Source organism: Ambystoma mexicanum, chromosome 3p (genome assembly GCF_040938575.1).
Source record: "Ambystoma mexicanum isolate Mex_15411 chromosome 3p, UKY_AmexF1_1, whole genome shotgun sequence".
NCBI classification, from domain to species: domain Eukaryota; kingdom Metazoa; phylum Chordata; class Amphibia; order Caudata; family Ambystomatidae; genus Ambystoma; species Ambystoma mexicanum.
In genome coordinates, this window is record NC_090925.1 from 763323779 (window position 1) to 763350545 (window position 26767).

At 44.1% G+C, this 26767-nt stretch overlaps 1 protein-coding gene across 1 annotated transcript; it reads left to right on the forward strand.

Moving 5' to 3' along the window:
• Positions 1–12523: 12523 nt before the first annotated feature.
• Positions 12524–23148, forward strand: LOC138580830 (ly6/PLAUR domain-containing protein 2-like). Its single transcript, XM_069651694.1, has 4 exons — positions 12524–12611; positions 18990–19056; positions 19371–19475; positions 21807–23148. Exons 2-4 carry the CDS (start codon positions 19011–19013, stop codon positions 21965–21967), a joined length of 312 nt encoding a protein of 103 aa, XP_069507795.1. The 5' UTR covers positions 12524–12611; positions 18990–19010; the 3' UTR covers positions 21968–23148.
• The last annotated feature ends 3619 nt before the right edge of the window (positions 23149–26767 follow it).

The window sequence follows — 26767 nt, forward strand, 5'->3', positions numbered from 1 at the left end:
ACCTTAGCGCAGTACTGTGAATTGAGGTCTTTGCATCGGTATTTGTACCCATTGGAATTTCTCTTCGGTCGGATGTTGTTGAAAGAGCCATGTTTTGAGAGATTTGAGAAACTGGAGAATTGTGGGGACTTTCTGAGCAAACAACGGGATCGAGTTCCAGGCGGTAGGTGTGGGGCAAGAGAAGGATTGTTTGCATGTCCTCTCTTTGGAGACGAGTTGTGCGATTTGCTGCGTGAGGAGCGTGTGCCACCAGATATGTGGAGTTTAGCCACCAGGTACGCTGGTGTGCTACTCGGGACTGCACAGCTACAGTTATTTAATGACTTGTGTGGCATAACTCTGTAAACTATACATCTATATAGCTGATATATATTGAACTCAGAGGTTCCAGCCTTTATTTTTGGTGTAATAAAAACAATCTTTTTTCAGAAAATTGAACACAAGGCAAGCTCTTCTGTCACTGCCTTGCATACAGGTCTAAGCTAGAGGTAGCTATCTTAAGACTTAAGCTTGTGCGGTCTGTGTAACTTGTCCTTTTTTTTCTTTTCTTATTATGACTGGTCTAAATATATAAATGAGAATTGAGGTTCACGATAACATAGTACCAGAAAACAGAGCAAAAGCCCAGAAGCTTAGTTTGCCAGCCTTACTTCCTCTGTTTTCCAGCTCCCTCTTACCAAGATGACCGAAATTTGGTTTTCCGGATGTGAAGGATTGCCATCTACGATAGTGTAAAAGCCCTCGCCTTTTTGATTTTTACTAATAACATGATGCTGACACAACCTAAACAGAAGGACTAACCTCACACCAGTGTGTTTCATGATAAATGGCCTTTGATGCTATGTTCTTGAGAAGGAGGTAGCAGTGGGAGCTCTACATAGTTCAAGAAAGAATGAATATTAACACTACAGGTGCAGCCCTAGAAAGGTCATTCAGCTACTGTACGTCCTTCCTGTCTCCTTCACATCCTTAAGCACAAAGCGCTTTGGGTATGATGCAATCAGGAGAAGAACTCTTAAAGCAGGCTTGCTTTCCTCCAAACCGTGTGGCATTATCCCTGTAAAAGAGTACACCCCTCACACCTTCTTTGACTCACTATTGTGCCATACAGCACTTAAGGAAGAATGCATTTGGGTCTCTTTTGGGAATGCTGATCTTTCCAAAGCCCTCAAACACTGAGCTGACAAAGGAGTGCCCCAAGGCAGAGGACGGCTCTGTTCCCTCCCCACTCCGAGGGCACACTGGAGGTGATTCTTGATGAGGGGCAAGATGTACCACTCTGCTTGCAAATCACCTTAGGCTGGGAGTGAAGACTGAGAAGGACTCACCTTGTCCTTGTGCCTCCTGCAGTGGTGGTCACAGCAGCCTATGAGCCAGAACAGCCAGGATCCCAGTTGTCACAGCATCAAGCCAATCGAACTTCATTAGAAATGTTGCACTGCACTTGAACTAAAGGGATCCGCAGGTGCTGCTTTTCTGAACTCTCTTCAACTTCAAACCACTGTGGTTTTGCATCCATAACTGCTGTATCACACCAGCATCTCACCTGTTCTTCTGAAACAACCAGCTTGCTGCTGCAGACAACTTTGAACCGCTGCCTCTTCGATCATCGCATCGGACAACCAGGATCACAGCTTCAAACACCGGAACTCTGCTCGAACCGAGGGAGCATCGCATTACTTGTCGACCCAAACCAGCAAGTTACCATCATCTTGAACTGACTCAACCTTCCAACTGACCCTGATAAGCAGACTGCCCTGCATCGCTCGAACGCTAAACCAACAACAGCTCTCTGACCCAGTAGCACTAACTGCGCCCAAACCTGATTCAACATGCATCTTCAGCATCTTGAAGCCTGGTTCGACACCGTCAAACTGCCTAACATCAAATCATCTCTTGCCTATTTTTACTCCCTGCTAAGCATCCAGAGTGGGGCATCTTTACATTCTGCATTTCTCTGACTTCCTTTTACAGGGGTGGGCTATTATAGTGTGTTTGATACATGTACAATTGATTTGTGTAATTAAAGTATATATCATTGATACTTTGCTTGCTACCGGCTCACATTCACACCCCTTCTCAGATTATAGCCTTCCGTCATCCCAACAAAATGCAAAGGAGGTATATCTCTTGGCCGTGCCTGTTTTAACTTTATGATCGAGATTACTGTTGGTATGTAGATGTGTGGGGGCTAATTATGCAGTTTAGTCACTACTCGCCCTTGTACTCCATCAGAGCAGAAGTAATGTCGTCACACTGGCATATTTGTTTATCAAGCCTCATTGGGCTCCCATTGATGCCAGATAGGAAATCGTTTACGTATTTGGAAATATTATAGGAGGCCATATCAAACTGCACTTTTTATTTCCTGTAGAACTCACGGGGTTCTAGCACATTATTTGCAACTATTTAGCTACAAAATAAACCGTTTGGCCACCATTTCCTTCAAGGATGTCTGGGCAGTGGCAGAGCAAGCCCCTGGCTTGGATAGGCTTAAGCCCTCCTAAATGGAGGTGGTTGCAGGCAGAAGACAGAACACTGCCATGAGGCTCAGCCCAGGGGTCCCGATGGGAAAGATGTGCAGCTGCAAGAGCCTGTCAACCCTTTCACCTGGGAGAACAGAGTATTTCTTTTAAACAATCATTAACATGTGTGATGAATCCAATGCAGCATTCACTGATACCATGGTGGTGACCTCATCTCATGTGGTCAGGGGATGACAGCTGCTACCTGATCCTGACCCTGGGGGTGGCTATATGAGGGAGTATCACATGGGAGGACACAACCTCCGGGGGGATGTCATGGATTCATTGGATGAAACATGGCATCCTCCATTTGACCTTGAAGATAATCATCTCATACCCAAAACCCTAATGGCCCATTGGCATACCTCTGCACATGCCCCTTCAAAGAATAGAACATATTCTTCATCAAAGCATACAGACCAAACTCCCAACGTTGGTCTACCATGTGGAAGTAATGAGAATACCATTATCAATTCTATCTATTCATCACCCAGAACTGCTTTGCCATCCAGGCATGTTGAAAGTAATTATTCAAACTCTTTTCATCAAAATTCAATAATGGACTCCATGTCCCAGAATCCTCTGAATACTTGGACGAGGAAGAGGAGACGAGCAGTGCATAACTAGGTGACTTTCAGCCCAATGCGTGTTCTAGCTGTTGGCCGAAAAAACACCTATGCATAGGAAATTTAAAGCCCAGCAGCCCAGTGTCAAAAGCTGCTGATGTTGGTGAAAGAACGATCCTCGTCTCTGCGAAATTCGAGGTCCCAAACAGGTGTGGTGGGGCTGCATGGCTCAAGACTGAAGAAGAATGAAAACGCTGCAAGAGGGAGACCTGTTACAGAGACGCTGGAGAGCGCAAGAGACTCCTGGGTGTTCGTTGACCACTGAAAGCATACCCTGAGAACTTAATCTGAAACCGGCGTGCTGAAGGGAAGCTGCAGGAACTGGAAAGATGCCAAAGAAGGAGTCGTGAAGGGAAAACAGGAAGAGTACCTTCACCGAGGGACTACACAAGAGCCCAAGAACGCCAACAAGAGCTGGTGAGTCAACCCAAGAATAGTGGGGACCCCGGGGCGTATCGGCAGGTCACACCAAATACAATGAACAGTAAAACAGACTAAAGAACAAGAGAAAACAGAGAGACTATTTATAAAAAGGGAAAGTGAATTGAAACCAAATCCCTTACCAGTATGTGAGTGCATGGAATACAGATACATGGAAGCACATAAGCAAATGGTATATCACGAGGATATATTGTTCAACACAGTGGATGTACAATTGTGGAAGTAGGTAAATACATGAAGTACTGGCAGAAAAGTATACCAGTCATTTTCAAGTGCATGCAGATCGGAAGTCCTGGCAGGAGAGTATGCCAGGCAGCCACAAGGGTAAACATAGAAGAAGCCCCGGCGGGAGTGTATATCGGGCAATTTGCAAATGTGTTGAAGCAAGAGATCCTAAGCAAGGATATTAGGACTGTGAGGAATGGACAAACATGAGGAAAATCTTGGCCACAGAACTTTGAAGTGAATAGAACTATAGAACTGTGTGTGAGTAACAGTGCCACTCTGAGACCAACAAAATACAAGGTACTGTTGTATAACGAATTGATTGTGATAAAGAGGAATCCAGGGGAACGAAGTCACCCTCTGGCGCAAGGATTTTTTATCCCTGAAGAACTTTTGAGTTGGAACTTCTTATACTTTACAAACACTTTTTTTCAAAAGGCATCAAAGGTTAAAGACATTCCCCTTTTCATCTTTTTGTTTAGTTATAGTTTGAGGGTCGGAGTAGAACTTTTGTAACAAGGACAGTTTTGATTTTGACATTCTGACACAGACTGATCCTTAGTTATGGTTTAGGTAGGGAAATTCCTCCTACAGCAGGGTCAGAGAGGCCTTTTCTCAGCCCCTTTTTCTTTAATGAAAGTATATAACTAAAACTATGAACAACTTGTGCCCGAGTTTCATTCCTGACTCCGCATATGTGGTGTCAGAAGTGGTATCGGGCTCAGTTGACATAAACTGGAGGAACCTAAAATGTGAGAAACTTTGCAACAGAGCTTCCGACCCATCAGTACCTACAGAACGTTTCATTGGGTTTGACTTATGCAGTATCAATGGAGAACTAATACAACCCAGAGACAGACTTTTAATATCAGCTGATCTGGTCCTTATTACTCCTCCCAGAACCTGCATTAGACTTACCACTAAATCAGGTTTAACCTGGCAATACAGCCTAGACGTTCTAGCAGGCGTCATAGACCCTGATTATATAGTTGACATCAAAATCTTCATTCAAAACAACAGGAAGGAAGCACACCAAGTAAAGATGGGCGAACACATAGCCCAGGGAATTCTGGAACAAGCCCTGTACTCGTAGATCAAAAATAATGCTACCCAAAAGTCATACAAAAATTTTATCTGAGATCACCCATTCTCATTTAACAGGCGGTCATTTAGGAACAGCTAAGGCCCAAGCCCAGACATTAAGCCATTTTTATTGGCCAGGGTTCTATGCCGATGGGAAAAATGTTTTTCTCACTTGTTCCTTATGTCAAAAGACTAGTTTTCAGATGCTCCATCCAGTTCCCTTACCACAATTACCAATAATTGAAGTACCCTGTTCATGTATAGGTATGGACATAGAGGAGCCGTTGAACCATCAGCACTTGGAAACAGATACATACTGGTAATATTGGATTATGCAACCCATTGCCCTGAGGCATTTCCTGTACGCAATAACACAAGGCAACAAATTCTCAAGCATTTGATCCCATGGTTTCTCGGATTGGGTTTCCAAAGGAGATCTTAATTGACCAAGTGTCTACTTTTATGAGTAAACTAATGTCTGAAGTAAAGGAGATGTTACACATAAAACACTTAGGATTTCCATTTATCACCCCCAGACTGATGGTTTAGTGGAATGGTTCAACAAGACCCCAAAACACATCTTAAAGAAATTAGTAGAAGCTGAAGGCAGAAATTGGGATGTTATGACAACCTGGGCCATTTTTTGCCGTCCGAAAGACCCCACAATCCTCGAAAGGATTTTCCCCCATTTTAACTATATGGCAGAGAGCAAGGGGATGTCCTTGACATGTTAAGGGAGACTTGGGGGGAACAGGAAAAAGCTGTACTACCCCTCTCCCAAACAACTGAAAGATTAAAAGAACATATGGCCACAGTGAGAAGCATAGTTCAAACTCCCATGGATAAAGCCCAAGAAAACCAGAAAGGATACCATGATAAAAAGGCTTTGTTTGCTTAGATCCTTTTCCATTGGGCTAAAGGTGCTTGTTCTCAGTGATTAATTTGTAAAAAAAACGTGCCAGAACCTTAATATTTTCTAGCACATATGGGACACATCAGGGCGAGCAACTCCTGGGCCACTGGTTCCACCATCCACGGCTGTGCCCCAAAGTGTCAGCATACTTAGGGTATAACCTGCAACGTCTACCGGTTCTTGTGGGTGATGGATGCACTACCCGTGGCAGATGTGCAATTTATAGATACCAGTTGACATAAAATAACATAACATACTAGTTTAAGGCAAATGGTTGAGTGGTTCATTAAACACATCATCATTGTTAACATTTTGCTCTGATTCAATAGGCAGCAAGTGGAACATGTTGCTATTCTATCCACAGAAAACAAAGTAAACATGCTTTCCTCTTATGGTAAATTAATTGACAAATGCAGGAAAAATAATTCCTGAACTGATGAACTTGCCTATCAAGCACTGCAGCAACATTGTTGTGTATAGTTTGTCACTTATGGAAGACAATCCTCTTAGGCAGTGGCAATTTTCCTGGCTTTACCCCTGGGTTGGTGCTGCTGGCTGGTGAGTGGCCTCTTAGGTTCAACCCACACTGCAGTAGCAGGCCTGCACCACTGTATTGCAGGATGACTAGACCTCCCAGCATTGTCACCTTCCAACTCGTTGTTATCGATGAAACCTAGCACTGTCCTGCCCATCTGGGTCATTAGGTTCAGGAATAACAATGAACCGGCCCAGAATGAAGAGACTCTCAGGGATCAATTCCCACTTTCTGTAGAAATCACACTTTTCAAATCAGGGACTTGATTCTGCTTCTTTGGGGAGACACGTTTTCAGTCCCATATACCTTATTATTGGTCATCAGTTTTGAATGGACAATTATTTTCCATCTCCTTATCCAAGGGCTGGACTCTTTGCTGTGCTTGGCCCTACAGGTTACCAAGGCCAAATTGGGAGGGGATCAGTTCACCCATTTGCATTTATTTGTTTACACATTTCAATTTGTGCACTTAAAAAGTCACTACATGGCAGCTATTGCAAATGTATAGTTACGCATAACAATATAGATATATTTGGGTTCCTCTCATCACCCCAGATTTTTTTAAATGTCTCTCGTCTCTGCATGATGTTACACATGATTATTTTTCTCATGATTAATTCAAAAATTATACCAGTTATCAATATGAAATGTTCCAACCAGATATCTAATTTACTAAGCCATCGTTTCCCCGAATATCTGCTTTTTTACATTTTCTGGGGACCTAAAAAAACAATTTAGTTGATAACTCTTGTTTCCAAGGTCAAGTTTTTATGAGAGTTAAATTAACAGGTAGGCCTTTTAGAATCTTTACAGCGATACTTCAGTCATTTTTCTGCATCTCAGAATTCATGAAAAAATCAACCAAGTATGATTCTGCATGTAAATCTATGGCCTTCTCTTAACCACACATGCATATTCTGACTAAAATTACACACTATGTTTAATTTCCCATTTTCAATGGAGATCCAGCAATCGGTTGCATTTTGTTGACTCAGGCTGGTGTAAATCAACATTCTTGTGAATCCAATGGCCGGGCTAGTGAATGCTGAAGATATCTTATCTCTCTGGCCACATGGGTCTCTGGCATGATGTGATAATCTTGATTGCAGCCCATCCACCCATTCAGCCCAGAGATGGACCACAAAACCGCTTGCATTTTGGCAATTTTACAGAGTTCAGCCCATAAAGGGTGGCCTTTCTGTTGACCCAGCCACACCAATACATTCCTCTGTAATGCATGAATATGTAATGCATGAATACAGCTCTTCTCTCTGGCCCTGCAACTTCAAAGAAATTGTCTTTCAGATAAATAGTAGAGAAGATCATGTGGTGGGGGCAGGTGGCATTGAATCTTGGTGTTGACATCAGCTCCAATGGAGAACATTCTGTCGCAATATCTTTCTTTAGACAAGAGGCCTTCGTTTTATTTGTGACATGATTTCCTCTTGCCATCAATGTTCATTTATCCATCATGATATCTTCACATTACTCTGGCAAGGGATATTCGGTTCCCATGCGATCATGGTTTTAGGCAGCGAAATGCACACACTTCCATGGTAACTGTTTCTGTGTTGGCAAATTACACCCTATATTCTTTGCTCTCTGTATCAGCAAGGTTACACTTTAAGCACCAGCCAGTCACTTATTGAAAAGTAGGCCTCTGGTTTTAGCTTTACACAATCACAAGCCAGAGCCATTTTGTAGTTTTAATGTATGCAGCATTTTGATACAGGGCAGTTGCAAGTGTGCTTTTGAATTCCCTTCTGTAGGTTTAGTCTCATATTTCCAAGGCCTGCTTTAACACAGCGCTATCAGTGTTTCTGTGGCTGAGAATGAACTCACTGCTGGCATTTTTGTTGAATAATCACATTTTGCCATGTATATTTTTCGGCCAGTCTACCATGTGTTTTCCAACTACGACGAGATTTCTGCACTTTTAGGCCTCAGTCAGCCAGTGTGCCTTCCCATGACAAGAAGGTGTTCCTGCACATTTTGGGCCTAACATGGCCTTTCAGTTCATTTGACCCTGGGGCTTGCATTAAACCCCACAGTAGTCGTAGTCTTAATCGGAGTATATGTTTATTCCTGCTAGCCAAATCCCTTTTTTACCTCTGTAGAAAAGAAAACTGCAAATGCTCTGGTACCTGCGTGATTGCTCTTGATGAAAACCTCTGAAGAATTGTTTAACCGAGATCCAGGAATATATGAGTTGCTCACCCAGAAGTATTAAAGGTATGAGACTAATGAGATGGTCTCATAAGGGGAGCCTGCAGCTAAAATAATGCATATTATAAACAAAAACAACATGAAAATAGCATAATGTAATGGGCTGCACACTCAAAAGACAAACCAATACATTAATTCTGCTATAAGAGTTTAGACTGGGCCATATAATCCCACACTTGTCGTTTTAGATAGAAGACCCCATCTTGGAACAAAGAACAATTGTCTACAAGATGATGTACTTCCGATTGGCACGCTAAAGCGAGAATATTTGTTTTGCCCTACTGAGCCACTGCACACTGGCCTGTTTTGCTAAACTATCTCTACTTTTAATTGTATGGCCACATGCTGGCTAACACTGCCTTTAGGCAAAACTGCATAGATGACTTTAAATCCTCCATAACAAGCTTGCAGCTGCAAGATGACATGTGAGATGGCCATTGCAGGTCCAGGGAAAGTGAAAGAGTTATAGTATTTGTTTGAAGTTCGTGAAGATAAAACGAAACAAAAATGCCTCCTTAAAGTGAAGTCACTAGTTTGTGAATCCAAGCCTCCCACAGGTTTTAATGCATTGAGAAGTATATAAAAAAGGAGACATTTAGGCCCTGATTCATGGAATTATTTGCGTGTAAAATAACAAAGTTACTCACCGTAGTGACTACCTTACTCCTAGTCCTTTCCTCCATACCTTTGGGATATTCCATCCTTCGGGGCAGGGCCAGAGCACTTTTTGTAAAAAAGCATCAAATTGAAAAATGTGTCCTTCTTCTCTTTCTACGCCGTGTACCGCATGCGGCCGTAACCCCGCCCTCCTTACCTCTGCCCTGCGCATCGCCCTTCAGTCTCTTTCTATTGCCAGGTCTGAGATCTTTAAGCAATAATAGAGGATACTTATTAGAGGGGACGGCGGGCGTATGGAGGAAAAGGGACTATGGACGAGGAGTAAGGTAGTCACTACGGTAAGTAACTTTGTTATACTCCTATGTCCCATCCCCTTTCCTCCATACTTTTGGGAGCACTCCTCACAGGAAAACGGGTGGATGGAACTCCTTTACTGAAAGAGGTTTTTAAGAACAGCCTGACTGAAGTGAGCATGGGCTCTGGAGCTCAGGTCTAAGCAGTAATGCTTACAAAAAGCTGATGGGGAAGCCCACGCAGCTGCTCTGGCAATGTTGTCCCAGGGAACATATTTCTGGAAGGCAACGGCAGCCGCCTTGCTCCGCACAAGGTGGGCATGAATTCCTTTTGGAGGCTGAAGGCCCTGAAGGGTATACGCCTCTGATATATTGGAAGCAATCCATCGGGAGATAGTTGCTTTCGAGGCTTTCCCTTTGAATCTCCGCAGGTCACAAAAAGCTAGGAAGAGTTCCTAAGTTTAGATGTTCTGTCCAAATAAAACTTAAGAGCTCGTCTGACATCCAAATTGTGCAATACCCTCTCGTTGAAAAGTCAATGTAAAGAGTTATTTTTCTCAAAAGACCAATCACTTTCTATCACATTGCATTTCTTCTTCATTAGCAACACCTTCCTAAGGATGGTTCATTCAGAAAGTTACACTTTAGTCACGTTGATTATATAACAGTTCATCAAAACTTCTCCTTCAAAAGCAACATCATAGTCAGGATGGTTATACAACAGTTCCTCAAAAGTCAGTAGTGGAATTGCCACTTCTTTTTAACCACAACTTTCACAACCTTCTACCGCAGTCACAGTACTTAAAATCATCTTCTTGCTAGTCCACTCCCCTCCCGGGTCTAACCAATAATTGTCCCTTTCTTGGTGTACTCACCAGCCAGGATAAGACTCCTACTACTACAACGTGTACTCTGTGGTGAGGCTTGTTCCAAACTTTCCACAATTAATTTCTCAATGCGGAAAGTTGAACCAACAATGGGTTCTTGGGTATGTTTTTTGACTTGCAACACAATTCTACAAGTTCATTTACAAACATGCTGTACAAAGGGGCAATGATTCTCACATTGATATGTTTGCCATAGGCAATGCAGGTGAAACTTCTCTCCCCCTTGATTCTTTCTACAAGGAAGGATTTTCTCCTGCCTTCTCTGATTTCTTTCTACACAACCCATTAGTCTATTGGCAATGTAGCTTACGACTTTCCTCTACAGTGTCTCTGGGACAGCTGCATTTAAATTGCCTCAATGTCACGCTCAGCTATCTTTGGCTTTGGCAATGCTGGTTATACTGTCCCCTTGTTGGTTATCCCCCTTTTGGAAAATTGTATTCACTTTGTTTAGTTGTTGCCCCCTTTTGGCTTTGGCAATGTGGGTTACAATATTCTCAGGTTGGACATCTCCCATGTGGGAGGCTGCACTCACTTTGCTTTAGTTTAAAGGTTTGTCATTCAAAAGGTGCACTTCTGCACAGCTGTCTACTTCTGAGCGCCCCAGGGTCAACTATATTAGGTCAACTCAGTGTTATGTCTTGGCATCTCCTTCCGACTGGCTGCTTCTGCTTCTTCACACGTCGGGGCTTCTCCAACATTTGACAGCTCCGGTCAGCCTTCTTCTGCTCATGCTATCTTTCACTGGAGCACCCACTGCTCCAAACGTGCTCCACTGAAAACCTCACACCAGAGCGAGATGCAGGACACAGAGAGCTTCTCTCTCCTTTGGGACAGCTGGCCTCATTACCGCTTCCCGTTGTGCATCCTCAGCATCTGACTGGACCTCTGCCACGTTCTGTGCACATCGTCTCACTACTGGCAATGCAGCGGTGCCGACCTCTGCTTCCTCCTGCTCCTTCTCCTTCTTTTTGGCCCACAACTGAAGGGCCTTTAATGTTTAAAGGTCCCGCTCAGATGTGGGTCAATGTAATCACTAGACCGCTCATTAGAGTTTTGCAACTCTGGTTCCCACTTCCTTGTGTTAGTACTAAGAGCATTATGGGACTTGGAGTCCATAATGTTCTTAGTTATTCCAAAATCAAAATCCTCAATTTTACAGGAAGCCATAAGGACTGAAGGATAATTAGGGACATTATTCAGAAGGTACTTCCATTTCTCCTGACCCGAGTTACCTCCCATGTGATCCTCCCGCATAATACCACCACATGGTCAGGATCAGGTAGCGGCTACCTTTCCTTGGCCACATGGGAGGGGGTACAGGTCAGGGTTTCTGGGATGGTTACTTCTAATTCATCACACCCAGTCACCACTATAGTGGTCTAACTGCACCAGTACCATGTTATGCCACCATCAGAGGTCCCCAGATATTGGGCAGTGAGGATAGAAAAGGGCATTAGATGAGTGGAAGGGCAGAGGGGGAGAAAGGTTAATCACACAGGAAAGGTTTGTACTGGTAAGGAAGGCAGTGGAGGGTCTGGATGTTGCGGTGATCGTGTTCATGCCTGTAGAGTCAGTGTGCAATGACCCAAGCATAGCACTGATCACAAAAGGATCATTGCATAACGCTCGTGTGAGCAGTTGTCACAGTAGCCATTTTCAAATTATTGAATTCTGAGAGTTCTAATCTTGAGCCAAATTGTATAATAGCTGCGATAACAACTGGTAAGAAGGAAGATCTCGGGTAGGCATATGGCGACCCTAGGATGTATGACCATGTAGTCTCCCTACTGCACAGGCCAAATCCACAATCTCAGTCACATGGCATCACACAACTGTAGACCGGGCCTTCCAATTGTTGTTGCTACCGTCTCAATTTCGAGGCACTTGGGGTGTCGGCACTCTTGAGGTGCAGGCTGCAGGTGTTCTTTGGCAATCCATCAAAACAGTTCCCTCTTGTGCAAGTCTGGCAAGCTCACCAAAGGGTGACATCCTGTGGCAGAGCACACCGCGTGTCTGCCTCGGGGTGATGGAGCATGTGAGACACCCAGGTTTGTTTAAGCAAGTAAAATATTTATTCCATGAGATGTTTGCAAGCATGTGTGAGTCAGGGGCTGAAACTCTGCGTTCAAGATCCGGGTTCTACTGAATAAAAGCGGGTCCCTTCGTCCACTCCATCAGCGATCTCAAGGGAGCATCCCAGACACAGACTCGCACCCCAGAGGAGCACGGGCAAAAGGTGAGGCGCACACTTATTCTCCTTCGACATAATCATGCTCCGTTTTCTTTCTTCAGCTTTCGTTTCCTTCCCTCTCTTTTTAGTGGAATAATTCAGATGTCTCCTTTATCACGGCCTCTCTGCTGGTGCTTCACAGACCGGATTAGTAGCAAAGCTCCCTGCTTGCTTTGTGATTCTTCAAGTGTTCACATAGCAATACAGGTGGAATTCATTCGGATATAAATGGGAAAACGGGTCTCCCTGATTGGATACCCATTCTGTCAGTCATGCTTCTTTGCAGGGTGTCCCTGATTGGATCCCCATTCTGGATCCCCATTCTGTCAGTCATACTTCTTTGCGGGGTCTCCCTGATTGGATCCCCATTCTCTCAGTCATGCTTCTTTGCAAGGTCTCCCTGATTGGATCCCCATTCTGTCAGTCATCCTTTTTTGCAGGGTCTCCCTGATTGGATCCCCATTCTGTCAGTCTTGCTTCTTTGCAGACTGGCAGCATAAGGGGTGTAAAAAGCCACGGTGCTTCGCACTGCAATCTGTTTAAACAGCTGTGGAGATGTAGCCCAGGTCAGCAGCAGTCACAGCAGCAGCCTTTTATAAGATAAGAATAGAACTGGAGTTGATGTCCAATAACCCATCTCCACTGTTTACTGTATGTCTGGGTGATGGCCTTAATGCATTTCTTTATTTGGATAATTGTGGAAAAAAACTAGTTGCAACTAGCTTAAATAAAATGGCAATAAGCACAGATACACACACTGCCTTCAAAATATAGAAAAAAAACAGAAGGAAATACCCCAAAAATGTATAAATATTTTATTATGTTATGTTCACTAAACCTTTTCACACACACAGAATTACTTTACAATAAAAATATCATAATTTACAAAATTTGAAAGGGAAATTACAATTATATTGCTTATCCATAGTGCAATTCTTTCTCAAAACAGGCCATGCATAATGCTATAACATTCTAATGCAGTTATCAATGCCATCTGTCTCCCCTCCGATAGTTCACTCCAAACGTAGCCAGAGTTTTGAAAGTACGAGTCGTGCACACAACTTTTTAAAACCTAATCTCTTAACAGTCTCGTTGAATCGCATCTGCTTGATAAGTGTTTACGTGTCTCTAATTCAGCTGCGATTTGGCAAAGAAAGCACATTCTATTGCTTTAATCCAGACCTCTGTAGCGACCTTTGCTTTCGAAAGTTCCCAATAAATTAAATGAAATCCTGTATAAATATGGCAATAGTTCTTATCAGGGAACTTGCAGAGGTATTTTAGCAAGATGTAATAAGGGGCAACATTTTAGCGTATTACAAAAATTGAGTGTAGCTTGAAAGTTGGGTTTGTTGATTGCACCCACTTATGTGGCAGCATTTCTTTTACCTTCTGAGGATTGTCAATTAGAAATTGATGTCTCGAGTCAATTTCTACTAAGATCCCATCACAGTCTGCAATAAAATTCGTTACGGTCTTAGATTGACTACTTAACATAGCCAAATTTACATCGATGTATACCGAGTTCTTCGGAGGCTCTAAGATTTTTAGAAATAATTTTAATTTATTTCAACAAATAATCGACCTTCAGTGGGGAATACCAAATTCGTGCTGTGTCGGCACTATAGGTATAGATTTAGGAAGTCTGAAAATTCTTATCCACAAGTAGCCCTGCAAAGTGTTTAGTTCCTCCCATTTTAACAGTGTTGATACTTTTAAGCCGTAAGTTATGGTTGGTAATACTTTGCCCTTATAGAAGTTAATAAGGGGAACAAATAAGTATCTACAATATTTGGCTTTTATCTTTGTAATTTGGACATACAGCAGAGCTAACTTTGATTTTAGTATAATTTGGATGTCTGCAGGTCTGGGGCGTATCATGAATAGGATATCCCAATCATAGTGGGATAGTATATTTAATGGTGTCTTGGCAACAGCCCACCTGAATTTAGATTTGTTTCCTATTACTCTTTGTGATTAGAATCACTGATTTGGTCAACTTAATTTTTAAATTGTTGGTTTGCAATAAACTGATTTAAACCTAAAGAGAGTGTTGCAGACCAATTTGAGTAGCATCAAAGATGACAATTTCATCCACAAACAAGACTGACAAAATGTGTAACTGGCCACAATTAGGTGATTAAGAGTGGCAATTAGTTAACTCTTCATGGACATCAGCCACATACAGGTTATTCCATAAATCCTGCAGCCTTAAGTATAAACAGGGAACATATGTGTCACGTAGTCATTTGTCATCCCTCGCTGATTATCTCCAACTTGGGTAATTCCCTATATATGTGCAATGATGGGATTGACCTTCCTTATTATGCTGGGCAATCCCTGCAAAATGCAGAACTTGGTGTGAAAGGGCACTCTGGGTTGATCAACAGTGGTGTTGAGGCACAAGACGTTTTGACAATGTCAACAGACCTGTATAAAAAGTTTGGGAAGGAACCGTGAAAGTCACTATGGTCCAAATGTGGCCCAGAAGGACGGAGCCTATTCACAGTACTTTTGGTTTATGGTCTTTGCGGGATCAACATCATTGAGCCAGACTTCTAGGAGCTTACTGTGGGGCTCGTTCAGTGTCAGGTTGGCGATTTGGTCGACTGGGCACAACACGTTTCTGGTCCAAGCATCAATGATACATGGCATGAAGCTGCTTGTGGCAGGCAGGCGATGTGCGGGCCAGTGTAGCTCACAAATGATTCAGTGCAAGAATCAAGGCCCAGAACTGTTGCTTGACTGCTGGCAAGCCCACTGTCTTCAGTCGCAAGATGAGTCGTTTCATCTGAACTTCCAAACCAGGGAGGCTTGAAGAGGGGCTTTAAGGGGTTTAGTCACATCCAGGGACAGGGTTCAGGGTACTAGTGCATCAGTTACAGTAGGCTTTTTCCACACAGCAGTTTTCCCATGAATGTTCCTTGGGGGTAGTTAGGGAGTAGAACTTGCATCTGCCTTCGATGACATCAGTTGTAGTCTCTAAGGGCGCTTTGAAACACAATCTACTTGGTGTATGAGCGCCTTACAAATGCACAATAAATAAATAAATAAACAAAGGAAGAGGAGTTTGGAATAAGCTGTAATCCCAAAAGAAGTCCAATGAAATCTTCTTCCTGTGATAACCCAAAGATAAATTAAAGAAAGAGGGGGCGCCTCTTGCTTATAAAGGCACAATGTCACAGGGGATTGGTCCAAATCAAGCCTCATTTAAGGGGTCCAATCCAGGCTAATGTAACAATTGCCCTTTGCCTTCTGGCATCACACCCACTGTGCCTTGTCTGCAGGAAATGGGTAGTGGGGAGTGCATGAAGTGCTAGAGAGTCCTTAAGGCCAGCACCCTGGTGTGAGCGTGGCGTTGTTATGTCAGTAATACCTTTGACGCACCAGGTACCCGGAAACCTCCTCTTGTGGCAGATTCCTGTGTGCTGAAGGAAGGTGTTTCCCTTCCTGCATGGGGATCAAATATGCAGCAACCTGACCATTGTTCCGCATAGTAGCTGAGGAGATACTCAGATTAGACCACAATATAAATCAGTCTTGCCACCGCTGGGCCCTGCTCACAGAGCTGACGCCACAATTATATCAAATTGCTGTGGCTATATAATTGTGTTCTCTTAGTAGTCAGCATGCCAAAACCAGACATGGCTTATATTTAAAGATCTTCGTGCCATCAAACTGACTAAGGCATGCAATTATCAAGTTTGGAAACGGAGGTGCTTATGAGTAAAACGCCACCTTCACCTGCAGAAATGTTGTGTTCCAGCAGCAGTCAGCAAAGTGCATGCAGCGTTTGAACCTGCCATGTGCCATGGCAGGGCTGCTCCTGAAGGTGTCAGAAAACTGCATTAGCCAAGGCACATTTTGCACTATAATTTGGCATGAAGCCTGTATGAAAGGGGGTCTAATTAGCAACAGAATTAATCATATCATTTTATTTATTAGAAATCAAAAAGGCTTCGGTTATACCACCAGATGGCAATTCTCCCACAATGCACCCTTCTGCTATTCTCTGAATCCGGCACTGTGGATGAGAGAGAAGCGTGTGGAATTCTTCTGGCAGTGCTATACCTGGGGGGTGTGGGGAGGCGGGCGGGGTGGGTGTGTGTGTGTGTGTGTGTTCCATGTATGTCCTGTGGCCGCACAGCTGAACCAATTATCTGTGCAGTGATCGAAGTGTACAAAAAGAAGTAGTGGAGCTATGTTCCCTCCTGGCCTTCACTGCTCCCCACAAACCAACATCGCCACGCCCCCTCCCATGCACAATACAAACCCCAAAACACATGTGCCTGCCATTTAAGAGAATGTCCAGTGCAGTGCACCGAAGTGCAAGTTTCAACTTCCTCCCACACTTTTATTTTAAAATGAAACCATTCCGGAACGGTTTCTTTGTAAAATAAAATTATAGGAACTGTAAAATTCAATTAAAAGAAGTAGAGGAGCACCGCTTCTGACCGCTCCCGCCCACTTCGACCACTGGATCTGTGTGATGGAAGCATGCTAGGAGTGCCCTGCTGCATCTGTCATGTGCATGAAGGAAACATGCACCCCTGCATGCCTCTCCTTCATTTCAGTGCTGCACATGCTGTGATTTCCGCATGTGAGTGAAGCTCAGACTAATAACAACCTTGTCTCTGTTTTTTGTTTGTTCGGGTGCTTGAACTGCAGCTGTCCATGCATGAGTGAGGGTGTGGGGGTCATGCATGATGGCCTGGCCATTGTTACTACACCAGCCTGGTGTGGTTATGGTTTTACATCCTGCCTGATATGCTATTTGTTTTTCGTTTTGGGAGGATAGCTCAGGGGCAAGTGCGCTCTCCTTAGAAACAAGACAATGCGGAGCATCACAGATTCGATCCCCGGGTCCACGTTTAGAAACCTCTGGGTATTAAGCGCATTATAAATAACCAATTATCCCACTTGATGTGATTGTATCATAATCCTGCCTGGTGTGGCTACTGTGTCTAATTCCGTCTCGTGTAGTTATCCTGACAGGAAGGGAGATTATGTGTAAACAATAGCGATTTCTTTCTGCTGTTTTACAAAAGAAGGTTTAAACCCTGAAGGGGAAGTGGAGGCCAGATGCATGGCGCATGGGAGACACAGGGCCTGGGTAGCCCTCTGTGGCATTCAGGTGGTACACAGAGGCAGTGTACTGCGGGTCCCCAGTACTGAAAGGGGATCATACTGAGGTTTGCCATCACGAGCCATCTGAAACTGCTGCCAGAAAAGGTCTGTGCTAAGAGCAGGTGGAACCAATTATGTGGGCAGCAAAAGCTGTTTTGTCACATTAGAAGAATGCATAGAAATAGTCTTCTTTAAATGTCCATTAAACTTTGTGGACTTGAAAAGAGAAGCAATGTGTTGAAGGGATAGTGGGCTCAGGTGAGCGTGAACTTTCCCCAGCTCAGAATTCTGAAAGCCCTCAGTCGCCAGGTCTCCTTAGGCCAACATTTGCCTTGTGTTTGCTTGTTTGTCAGCTCAGATGTTTCCCCAGCTCAGAGTTCTGAAGGCCCTAAGTCGCCAGGTCTCCTTAGCCCGACATGTGCCTTGTGTTTGCTTGTTTGTCAGCTCAGATGTTTCCCCAGCGCAGAATTCTGAAAGCCCTCAGTTGCCAGGTCTCCTTAGCCCGACATTTGCCTTGTGTTTGCTTATTTGTCAGCTCAGATGTTTCCCCAGCTCAGAATTCTGAAAGCCCTCAGTGGCCAGGTCTCCTTAGCCCGACATTTGCCTTGTGTTTGCTTGTTTGTCAGCTCAGATGTTTCCCCAGCTCAGAATTCTGAAAGCCCTCAGTGGCCAGGTCTCCTTAGCACGACATTTGCCTTGTGTTTGCTTGTTTGTCAGAGCAGATGGAGCCCTCCTGTTGTTAACTCTTCTTATACTTTAAATTGAGATGTTTGTAAGACCTCCTGGAACCTGGAGGAGGAATAGGGAAAGGATGCCCCTCCTCTGAACCAATGCTGTCCTTGATGTACATTTGGCATATGTGGATGTTTTAATTAAAGTATTCACTTTAATGTATTATAAACATTGTGTAACTCTTTCTCCCATGTTCTGGTGTACATCATTTTAATTCCAGTCTTATACCAAACATGCATAGTTATGGCACTCTCACTCCGGGTGTGGTGCTTGGTTCATCCTTCCTGAACACCCCTGCACCTGTCCTTGGTATGTTCCCATATCCTTGAACAGCTGATAACCTCCTTTCCCAGAAGGCTGCTTTTAGACCAGATGGGACCAGTTCTCTATTCCATCCCCTCTCAACGAGTGTCAGTTCTCTCTTCTGTGGTCGCTCATTGACTCTCCATGCTCTTTCACCTGCCTTTCTGAAACTCTTGATTGGTCTTCCATTGCCCGCTTATTAACCCTCTGTGTCTTCCTCAGAATCGGACTCCAGACATCACAATGCAGCTCACAACTGTCCTCGTCCTGCTGGCCTCAATCTATTGCGGTGAGATACTGAACACAAAGCCCCAATTGAATGCATGCAGCCGTACAACCCAGGCAATGTAAACCCTACCAAACAAAGTGGAGTATAACTCCCAGTAGGAAACCCTTGGACAAAGGGTTGGTGCAGTGGGAACGGGCAATCGGTCACTCCCCGGGATTGTTCCCTCTGATGGGTGGTAGATGGGTGAGCGAGATGATCGCCTCACAGGCAGGATCATTCTGTTACCTCTGTCTCTGGGGTTTAACACATTGTGGTCAGGGCCGCTTCTCTCTCCCCCTGTCTCACACTCTTCTCTTCTAATTTCTGAAATGCAGCCTCCGCTATCAAATGCTACAAGGGCAATGATCACAATGTGAAGCCGGTTCAGTGTGACAGCACATACAAGGACACATGTGCAACAACCACCTATTCAACGATTGGTATGTATAAATGTATATAACTGCCATAATGATGTCCCAAAGTATGTTCTGTATCATCTGTATATGTTTAAAGCATGTCATCGACTACAGGGTTCTGTGAATCAAAAGGGAGGGTCGGGACCTCTTGCAGGCCCATAGCAAACTTATTTATTTATTGTGCATTTGTAAGGCGCTTACACAGCAAGTGAATTGTGTTTCAATGCGCCCCAAGATGGCCTGAGATGGACTGATGGCATAATACCCCTACTATAGGTCCAGGGTGTGCGGAGACCCCTTTAGAAAGGAAGGTGGCAGTGTCCACCTGAGAGCTCTAGAAGCTGGCTGGGGTATCTCAATCCAGCTAGGCCGTTTGAAATGAGGGGAGTTATTCAAGAGAGGGCATAGGGTGTGCGAGCGGAGTAGCAGGACGCAGATTTCAGTCAGGGCCTCCCAGACAGATCCTGGGTGCTCATTGCAAGGGACCGTGCACTACCATTCGCAGGGTGCGCCCAAAGAATTGAGAACCCTCAGTCCCCTCTGTGTAGGTACTTTATTATTTATTTCCATTTGTATAGCACACACAAGCCCTCAGGCATCAGGGAGCTAGGGTGAACCGGTTACATGAGGCCCTTAGGCACAATAGACAGTATACATAGTTACAGTGTTACAGTCCTAGAGGTACAGAGGGGGCCACACAGAACTGTAAGGTACTGTTATATACACAGCCAATGTTAAGGTGTGAGGATATTCAGGGGCGGAGCAAAGTTCCACAGCAGTGGTAAGATACAGGGATATGGGCATGTACAGAGTAATGTAGCGATGTCGTACAGTCCATGAATATGCAGCGGCCGAGGCAAAGTACATCCAAGGGAAGTGGTTGCCTCAGAGATTTAGGGGGGCTGTGGTATAAAGTATAGAATAACGATTATCAGAGCAGAATTATCCTTTGGAGATATGAACAGAGCAAGGCTAAGGATATGACATTCTTGGGGGCCCCTGTAATGACCCATCACCTTCCCAAATTTGCTGAAAGTCTTGTCAGGTGATCCATGGGAACAGACACTCCCAACCTAAAACACACGATGAATTCAAACGTAGGCGGACAGATTTGTAGGACAGGCTAAGATGTAAATTGAGGCCAATCTCAGCTCAAATGCAGAAAATATACACAAAATATTGTTCTTTTTCTATATTACCCCTATTAAACTCTATAAAGCTAAGTGCATTGCGACATTGACGTATGGGTTTCAGGTCATCAAAACATCCATCCTGTATCCCAATCACTTTAATTCGTATTGGATTGGGTGTACAATCTCATAACTTTAGTCCCATGTTTGATCAACTCAAGTTACTAAGTAAAATACTGGATCCTCATAGAAAAACCCTTTTTGAAGATTTGCAAGCAGTCTATTTGGCAGGGACATCAATACAGCTTGGGAAAATGAAAAATGAGTGTCTGACTTCCTTGGATGAATTCAATTCTAAGACTGAGGGACCGCTATCTAATCCCAACAGGGTACAACTAATAATGACACTTTGGGATTGGACAAACCAGCATGACGCCCTTAGGAAATATAAGATATACAATCATCACAAACATGCCATAAGGGAAACTAACACACTTCCACTCTGTCTAGTTACATTGCCAATGACAATGTTTCAAACGCTATTCCTGCGATTTTCTTTTAATGACTTGTGCACACTTCACGTCATGGGCTCGGCATGGCCTCCCACGTACTGTCAGATAATGTCGTCTTCATACATCTATTGCCAAAGTTAAAAATTAGAAGCACCTTTTGTTGGAATGCGAGGCTACTTATTTGGTTAGATGCCGATGGCTGGAAGGATTTGCCTTTGATTTTTGTCCATACAATGATTACATGTTTTGGGGACGTCGGTTTGGCTGGAATCTAGACGTCGCGTGTTTTAGCTCTCGTGCGAATAATAAAATGCATATGTGCTATGTTGGGTGAAGACTTTTATTATGTATAATTATTTGTGTTATCAATTGTACTTTTATCTATGAATAACTACTATATTATATTAGGACATTTTTGTAAGAAATGTTTTAAGGTTTTTTGGCCAACGAAATCACAATGAATAAATTAAAATAAAAGACAATCGTTTCGGGCATATGTGCAGTAGTAGTGTGGTCATAACAGCTGTAGGGGAGTTTTGGGGGTCAATATGATCGGGGTTCGCAGATGCTGAGAATTCTGGGCAACGTCTGCTAGACCAGGGGAGAGCCAGCTGGTTGTCTAGGCCACAACTGAAGATGTTTGATAAAGTGAACAAACCCAACCCATGAGAAGAACTAAACCCCCCCTTTCTCTCCATCTCTCACATGCACAGACTCTGTCACCCGAGGATGTGCCTCGCACGAAGAGTGTAAGAAGTGGCAAGACGATGCCATTAAGGAAAAGTATCCATATGTGGTTGAATGCTGCAACACTGACCTCTGCAACAAAAAGGGTGACGCCTCAAGCTATGGAGGCAGTGCAGGCACACACTGAAATGCACTGCGTCATCAGACCGAGCCACACTGAGAAGAAAAACCTGGATTCCGCGATCCCTTCAGAGCACCAGCATCATCCGCTACACCCCCTCGGATAAAAGATGTACACATATCCTATTCTGCATCACACAGCCCCCAAGTCAAAAACCATACTGTCATCAGTATTTCCCCCCATCAACCCAAAATACATTGAATTAAAAGTGGATTTGGGAGATAATCCATTTGGTCATCTTCAAAACGTCAACGGCTAGACCAATAACCTTCCCATATGGGGATATCAACCACATATTGCCCTTCCTATCAGTCTCATTGTACTGCCATGATATCACTTCCTCCCACTTAAGGTGCTGCAAAATGGCTTCCCGTACTGATTTATTTAGAGGCAGCCATTTTGTGGAAACCCCTTTACAGGCCATGCAGGCTCCATAAAATGGTTGCCAGTACTGGGGTATCAGTACGGGTCGGGTGTGGTAGCCCTCTCTGGAGTGAAATGACATAATGAGACGTCATCTTTGCTGCAGTGATATCATTTCCCCATGTAAATGGGAACAAGCGAGTTGCTGGCACACCCCACCTGGTTGGTATGTCAATCTTAAAAGTAAAAATGTGAGCAATTCTGATACATCCCATTTGAAACTTTAATAATAATATCAAACTCGAACATGTAAATAAAATCTTATAAGGATAACATCTGGAAAATACTACTGTCAGCATCAGATCTTTCTGTTGCAGCAAAACCACATTTTGCGAGGAAAAAGAGCCAGTGGGCCAGATGTATCATGCATTTTTCAAAGGGATTTTTCCCATTGAAAAACGCTTTTGTAAATGATGAGGCTCCCTGGGTCCTGCTGTAACCTATTTTAGGCACTTGCTCCAAACAGCAGTAAACCAACTAAACAAACTGTTTGTTATGTTATTCAATTTGATATTGATAGTTCACAATATTTTCATGACAACGTTTGATTTTCCTTCTTGACTCCATGGTCTTAAATGATTCCCTTAATCTTTCCAATGTGCCTTTGAGACATTCCAACCCCCCCTCTCTCCTCCTTCCGCCATTATGTGTCTGGAGTTCTGAACGAAGAAACATGCGTGGATAATGGAGTTTTTCTCGCTTGTGCGTTGTGCCGGCTGTATAAAGAAACATGAAGTTCACTATTAAAGCATATGGAAAAAAGATGCGCTTCTTTTGTTTGAATGGTTCCGATATTTTATTGGGGAAGGGTGTACATCAGGCCCCACGTTCCTTAGTTAAAGAATATTGGGAGATTGAGTGAATCCGTGTGTCTGTCAGTCAGCCAATCAGTGAGAGGCTTTTACAGTAAACACTTTCCTGAATATATTAGCCGTGAAGGTAAAAGTCACAGACGTGTGGCTGGTTTGGCAGAAGATACAACGCTTTCAAACAGAGGAAACCCTCCGTGTGTAGACACCGGCTCGCTCTGCTGGCGCTGGTGGGTACAGCCTATACCATATAGTGACGGTGCAACGTCCATGCCGTGGTGAGCTACCAAGGCTGCCTCTCCCGAACAGGTGACAAAGCACAGAGTGTTGAGGCCCCGGCTTTGACCCCCCATGCAGTGGCGTTTCCAGCCTTATACCGTTTATAGACAGATTTTAAACAGGCATCCACTTTGTTCACCACCAAACTGTGTTTGAAGGTGCCAGGGACGCATAGAAATAGCTTTACTGCACCATGCCAACGCTCACACCCTGTGTCTTATGAAGAGCACTGAGACAGCTGCGCGTCATGGCTTTAGCAGCGCGGGCAAACCATAAATGCAAAACAACATATTTTGATTACATGCTGACACCTTGAAAGTATAACCAAAAGCTCTGATATGTTAAAGTTTTGAATTATTCATCACCACTGGCATTTCTCTAGACAATCTTCCACAGCATTGTTTTTTACCCCCTCAGCACCATTACAGAAGGTGACCAGCCTTATGCAAATCAGCCTTGCTACTGCCACCCATGGGAGCAGCCCTGTCAGACCGGCTGTGGTGTCGCCAGTGTTTATGTGTTCCGAGGACGAGTCCTCTGTTTGTTACCATTAACCAGTGGGCTGTGACCTACGTGTAGGAAGGGGCGGGGCTACCGCCAGAAAGGCAGTTCAGGCTGACAGCCATGAAGTAGAGAAGTGTTGCATCCCAGCCCCTGTGTCGGTGTATCCTTGTATGAATGAGGGTGGCTGACTAGCAGCGTGAGGAGGTCCTTTTGCGAGATACTACATTGGCGACGAAGCGGACACGTATCTTTCACCGTGCCCACTTTTCTCTACTGCATGTAGACATACCCTCGTGCACTTGTTGAGATAAACTATAACCAAAACGTGATGCCTGGAAGTGCCTTGGAGACCTGCACTTATTATAATAGCATTCCCGAAGGTGCCACGGGTGTCCTTATTGGCTGGAGCGCAAGCAGAAGAACACAATATTCCAGAAACGATCGGCCTAGGTATTAACAAGGGTAATACGGCCAACGGATGGACCGTTATCGTAAGCGGTACGCACGAGGATCTGGAGAGTCCACTCCGTGTCCGCAGTCATTTAAATGTTGCTTTAAAAGTTGGCCAATCCTGCCACCTAGTGGAAATCTGTGGATGAACATGTTTGAAGTATTTTAAATGTAAAATGTCATTGGCAGACAGGGTGGGCAAGAAAGCCCAGCAAGGTAAACTCGCAATATCTGTGTTCTCTTTGCACGGCAGTTTTTTTTTCTTCATGCAAATAGTTTTGGCAGTCCACCCCGGCAGAATGGAGTTGGAGGAATCATGGGTGCTCTGACTAAAAAAAAAGCCAGAGCACCTTGCTATTCCTCATTTAGCCATCTAGGCCCCATCAATGCGACAGCAGGAGCAACATCTTCCATTGTGGAGGCCCCAAGGCACATAACGTGCACACCTTAGGGCCATCCCAGGCTCAGCAGCAGTCAGGAATCTCTGACACACCAGACGTTTTGGACTATCACTCCCATGATCCCTCATCTTAGACTATGCAGGCTAGAGCTGATGGTAGTTGTAGTCAAAAACATCGGGAGGGCCACATGTTGCCAAGCCCTGAACTGCAACATGCCTTTCATGCCCAGGTACATGCAGTGGATAAGGCTGCCGCGACATCAGCAAACTGCCCCCATTTGCAGTGCAAAACCTTTCACTGGACCTAGGAACTTAACAGAGGCAGGGAAGAATTGCCAAATAAAACGACCACAAACATAAGCAACTACAGAATGTGCCACTCCTGTCTCAAAGAAAGTGTCTGTTATGGTTGCACACAAACAGACCTCTGAAAATTGGGATTTCAGTTACAAGGTAAAACAATTACTGGCTTGACCCTCACAAAAGAGAGCATAGCTAGGTAGCTCAAATCATACCCCCACCATGCTATGAATATAATGCCTCAAAACAGTACCCTATAAAACACGTTGTTCCCTGCCAGGTATCCTCCCCTCCCCGGACTCTCACACAAAAAGGCAGATGCCCAACATGCAAATTGGGATAGATATAGTATAGTGAGATCAAATATTTTGCCAAGGATGACAACATTAAACTATGAGGTGAAGCTGTGATTTGAGCCCAGTCTGCACATTAGACACTTGATCATATATCTTCTCATCTCTAGCTGACAAATATGTCACTGGTGCCCAGTAGTTATCGGTATTGCATAAAGAAAAGGAAATGCCTGGACAACCGCCCTCGGTCCTTCACTTCCCACTCTATCCTTAAGCTTGCCCTCTACAGTCCAGGATTGGTGCTCGCGGATGTAGTCAGAATTAGTGGGTGGCATCACTTTGAGGCCTCTGTCCTTTGCCCCAGAATCTCAGCCTATTTGAGTCTTGGGCAGCCAAAGGCTAGAATGTTGTCAAGGCGAGGAGGCAGCTTTTGGTATCAGGGGGGGCAGGTGGTTGCTGCGGGGGCAACGTCATCCTAACTGATTCAATCTTAGTGGAAGCTGGTGAATAATTCCAGTGGATGGGCATTACCATCTCCCTCAAATTAGCCTGTGCAATCTAGCATAGCAATAGGTCAGAATAGTAGGTTTTACTGCACATTTTATTGTAACCTATGAAGGAAATGACATACAAATTACAATTACAACTCTTTGAGTAGCATATACAAAAATCGAACAGGTCACTAACACTACATGCTAGCATTTTATAACATTTGCATGATACCTCAAACCAAAATACAATATATGCCACCATTGCCACTGTTAATCTCTTCATGAAGCCTTGCCCACAATAATACATGCCAGCATTGGCACTATACATTACTGATGATGTTGCTCACATGATGATTGCTGGCATGTTGCCACTGTAGCTATTGTTCATCATGATGACGCGCCCCTCCCCTGAAAAACATACTTATGCAGGTTTGTCATGGGAGTGCATGCGCATATGACGTGAGCTAGAGCATATGAAGCAATTCCTGGAAAATGCCCAATTTGAATAAGTATTTGGGGCAATGTGGTTCAAATTGAGCTGTTCGAGGCATTTGATGCATGCACATAGGCAAGTGAGGTGAGATCCTGGGCCTATGAACATGTTACTGAAATACTGATGGGTGTACATGGGTAAGAGTGAAATCGGGCATTTGAAGCTGTACCAGCTTTAGGATAGGTGTTCACAGGCAGGTGAGGCTGACCCTGAGTGTAGGAGGTTATCCCAGGAATATATGTATTGGGGCAAATCAAGATTTGCTTGACACTGAGGTGACAAAGGAAATACAAAGAGGTGATGGGTGGTGCAGAAGGCATGCGGCCAAGCAGTTCGGACTGGATTGCCCCTTTTGGGGTGGGAC

Bases quoted from the DNA above. Each gene is read 5' to 3' on its own strand.
- LOC138580830 (XM_069651694.1), top strand. From the start codon at position 19,011: ATGCAGCTCACAACTGTCCTCGTCCTGCTGGCCTCAATCTATTGCG. The intron at 19,057-19,370 runs GTGAGATACTGA...TCTGAAATGCAG, and splicing joins GCTGGCCTCAATCTATTGCG to CCTCCGCTATCAAATGCTAC. The intron at 19,476-21,806 runs GTATGTATAAAT...TCACATGCACAG, and splicing joins AACCACCTATTCAACGATTG to ACTCTGTCACCCGAGGATGT.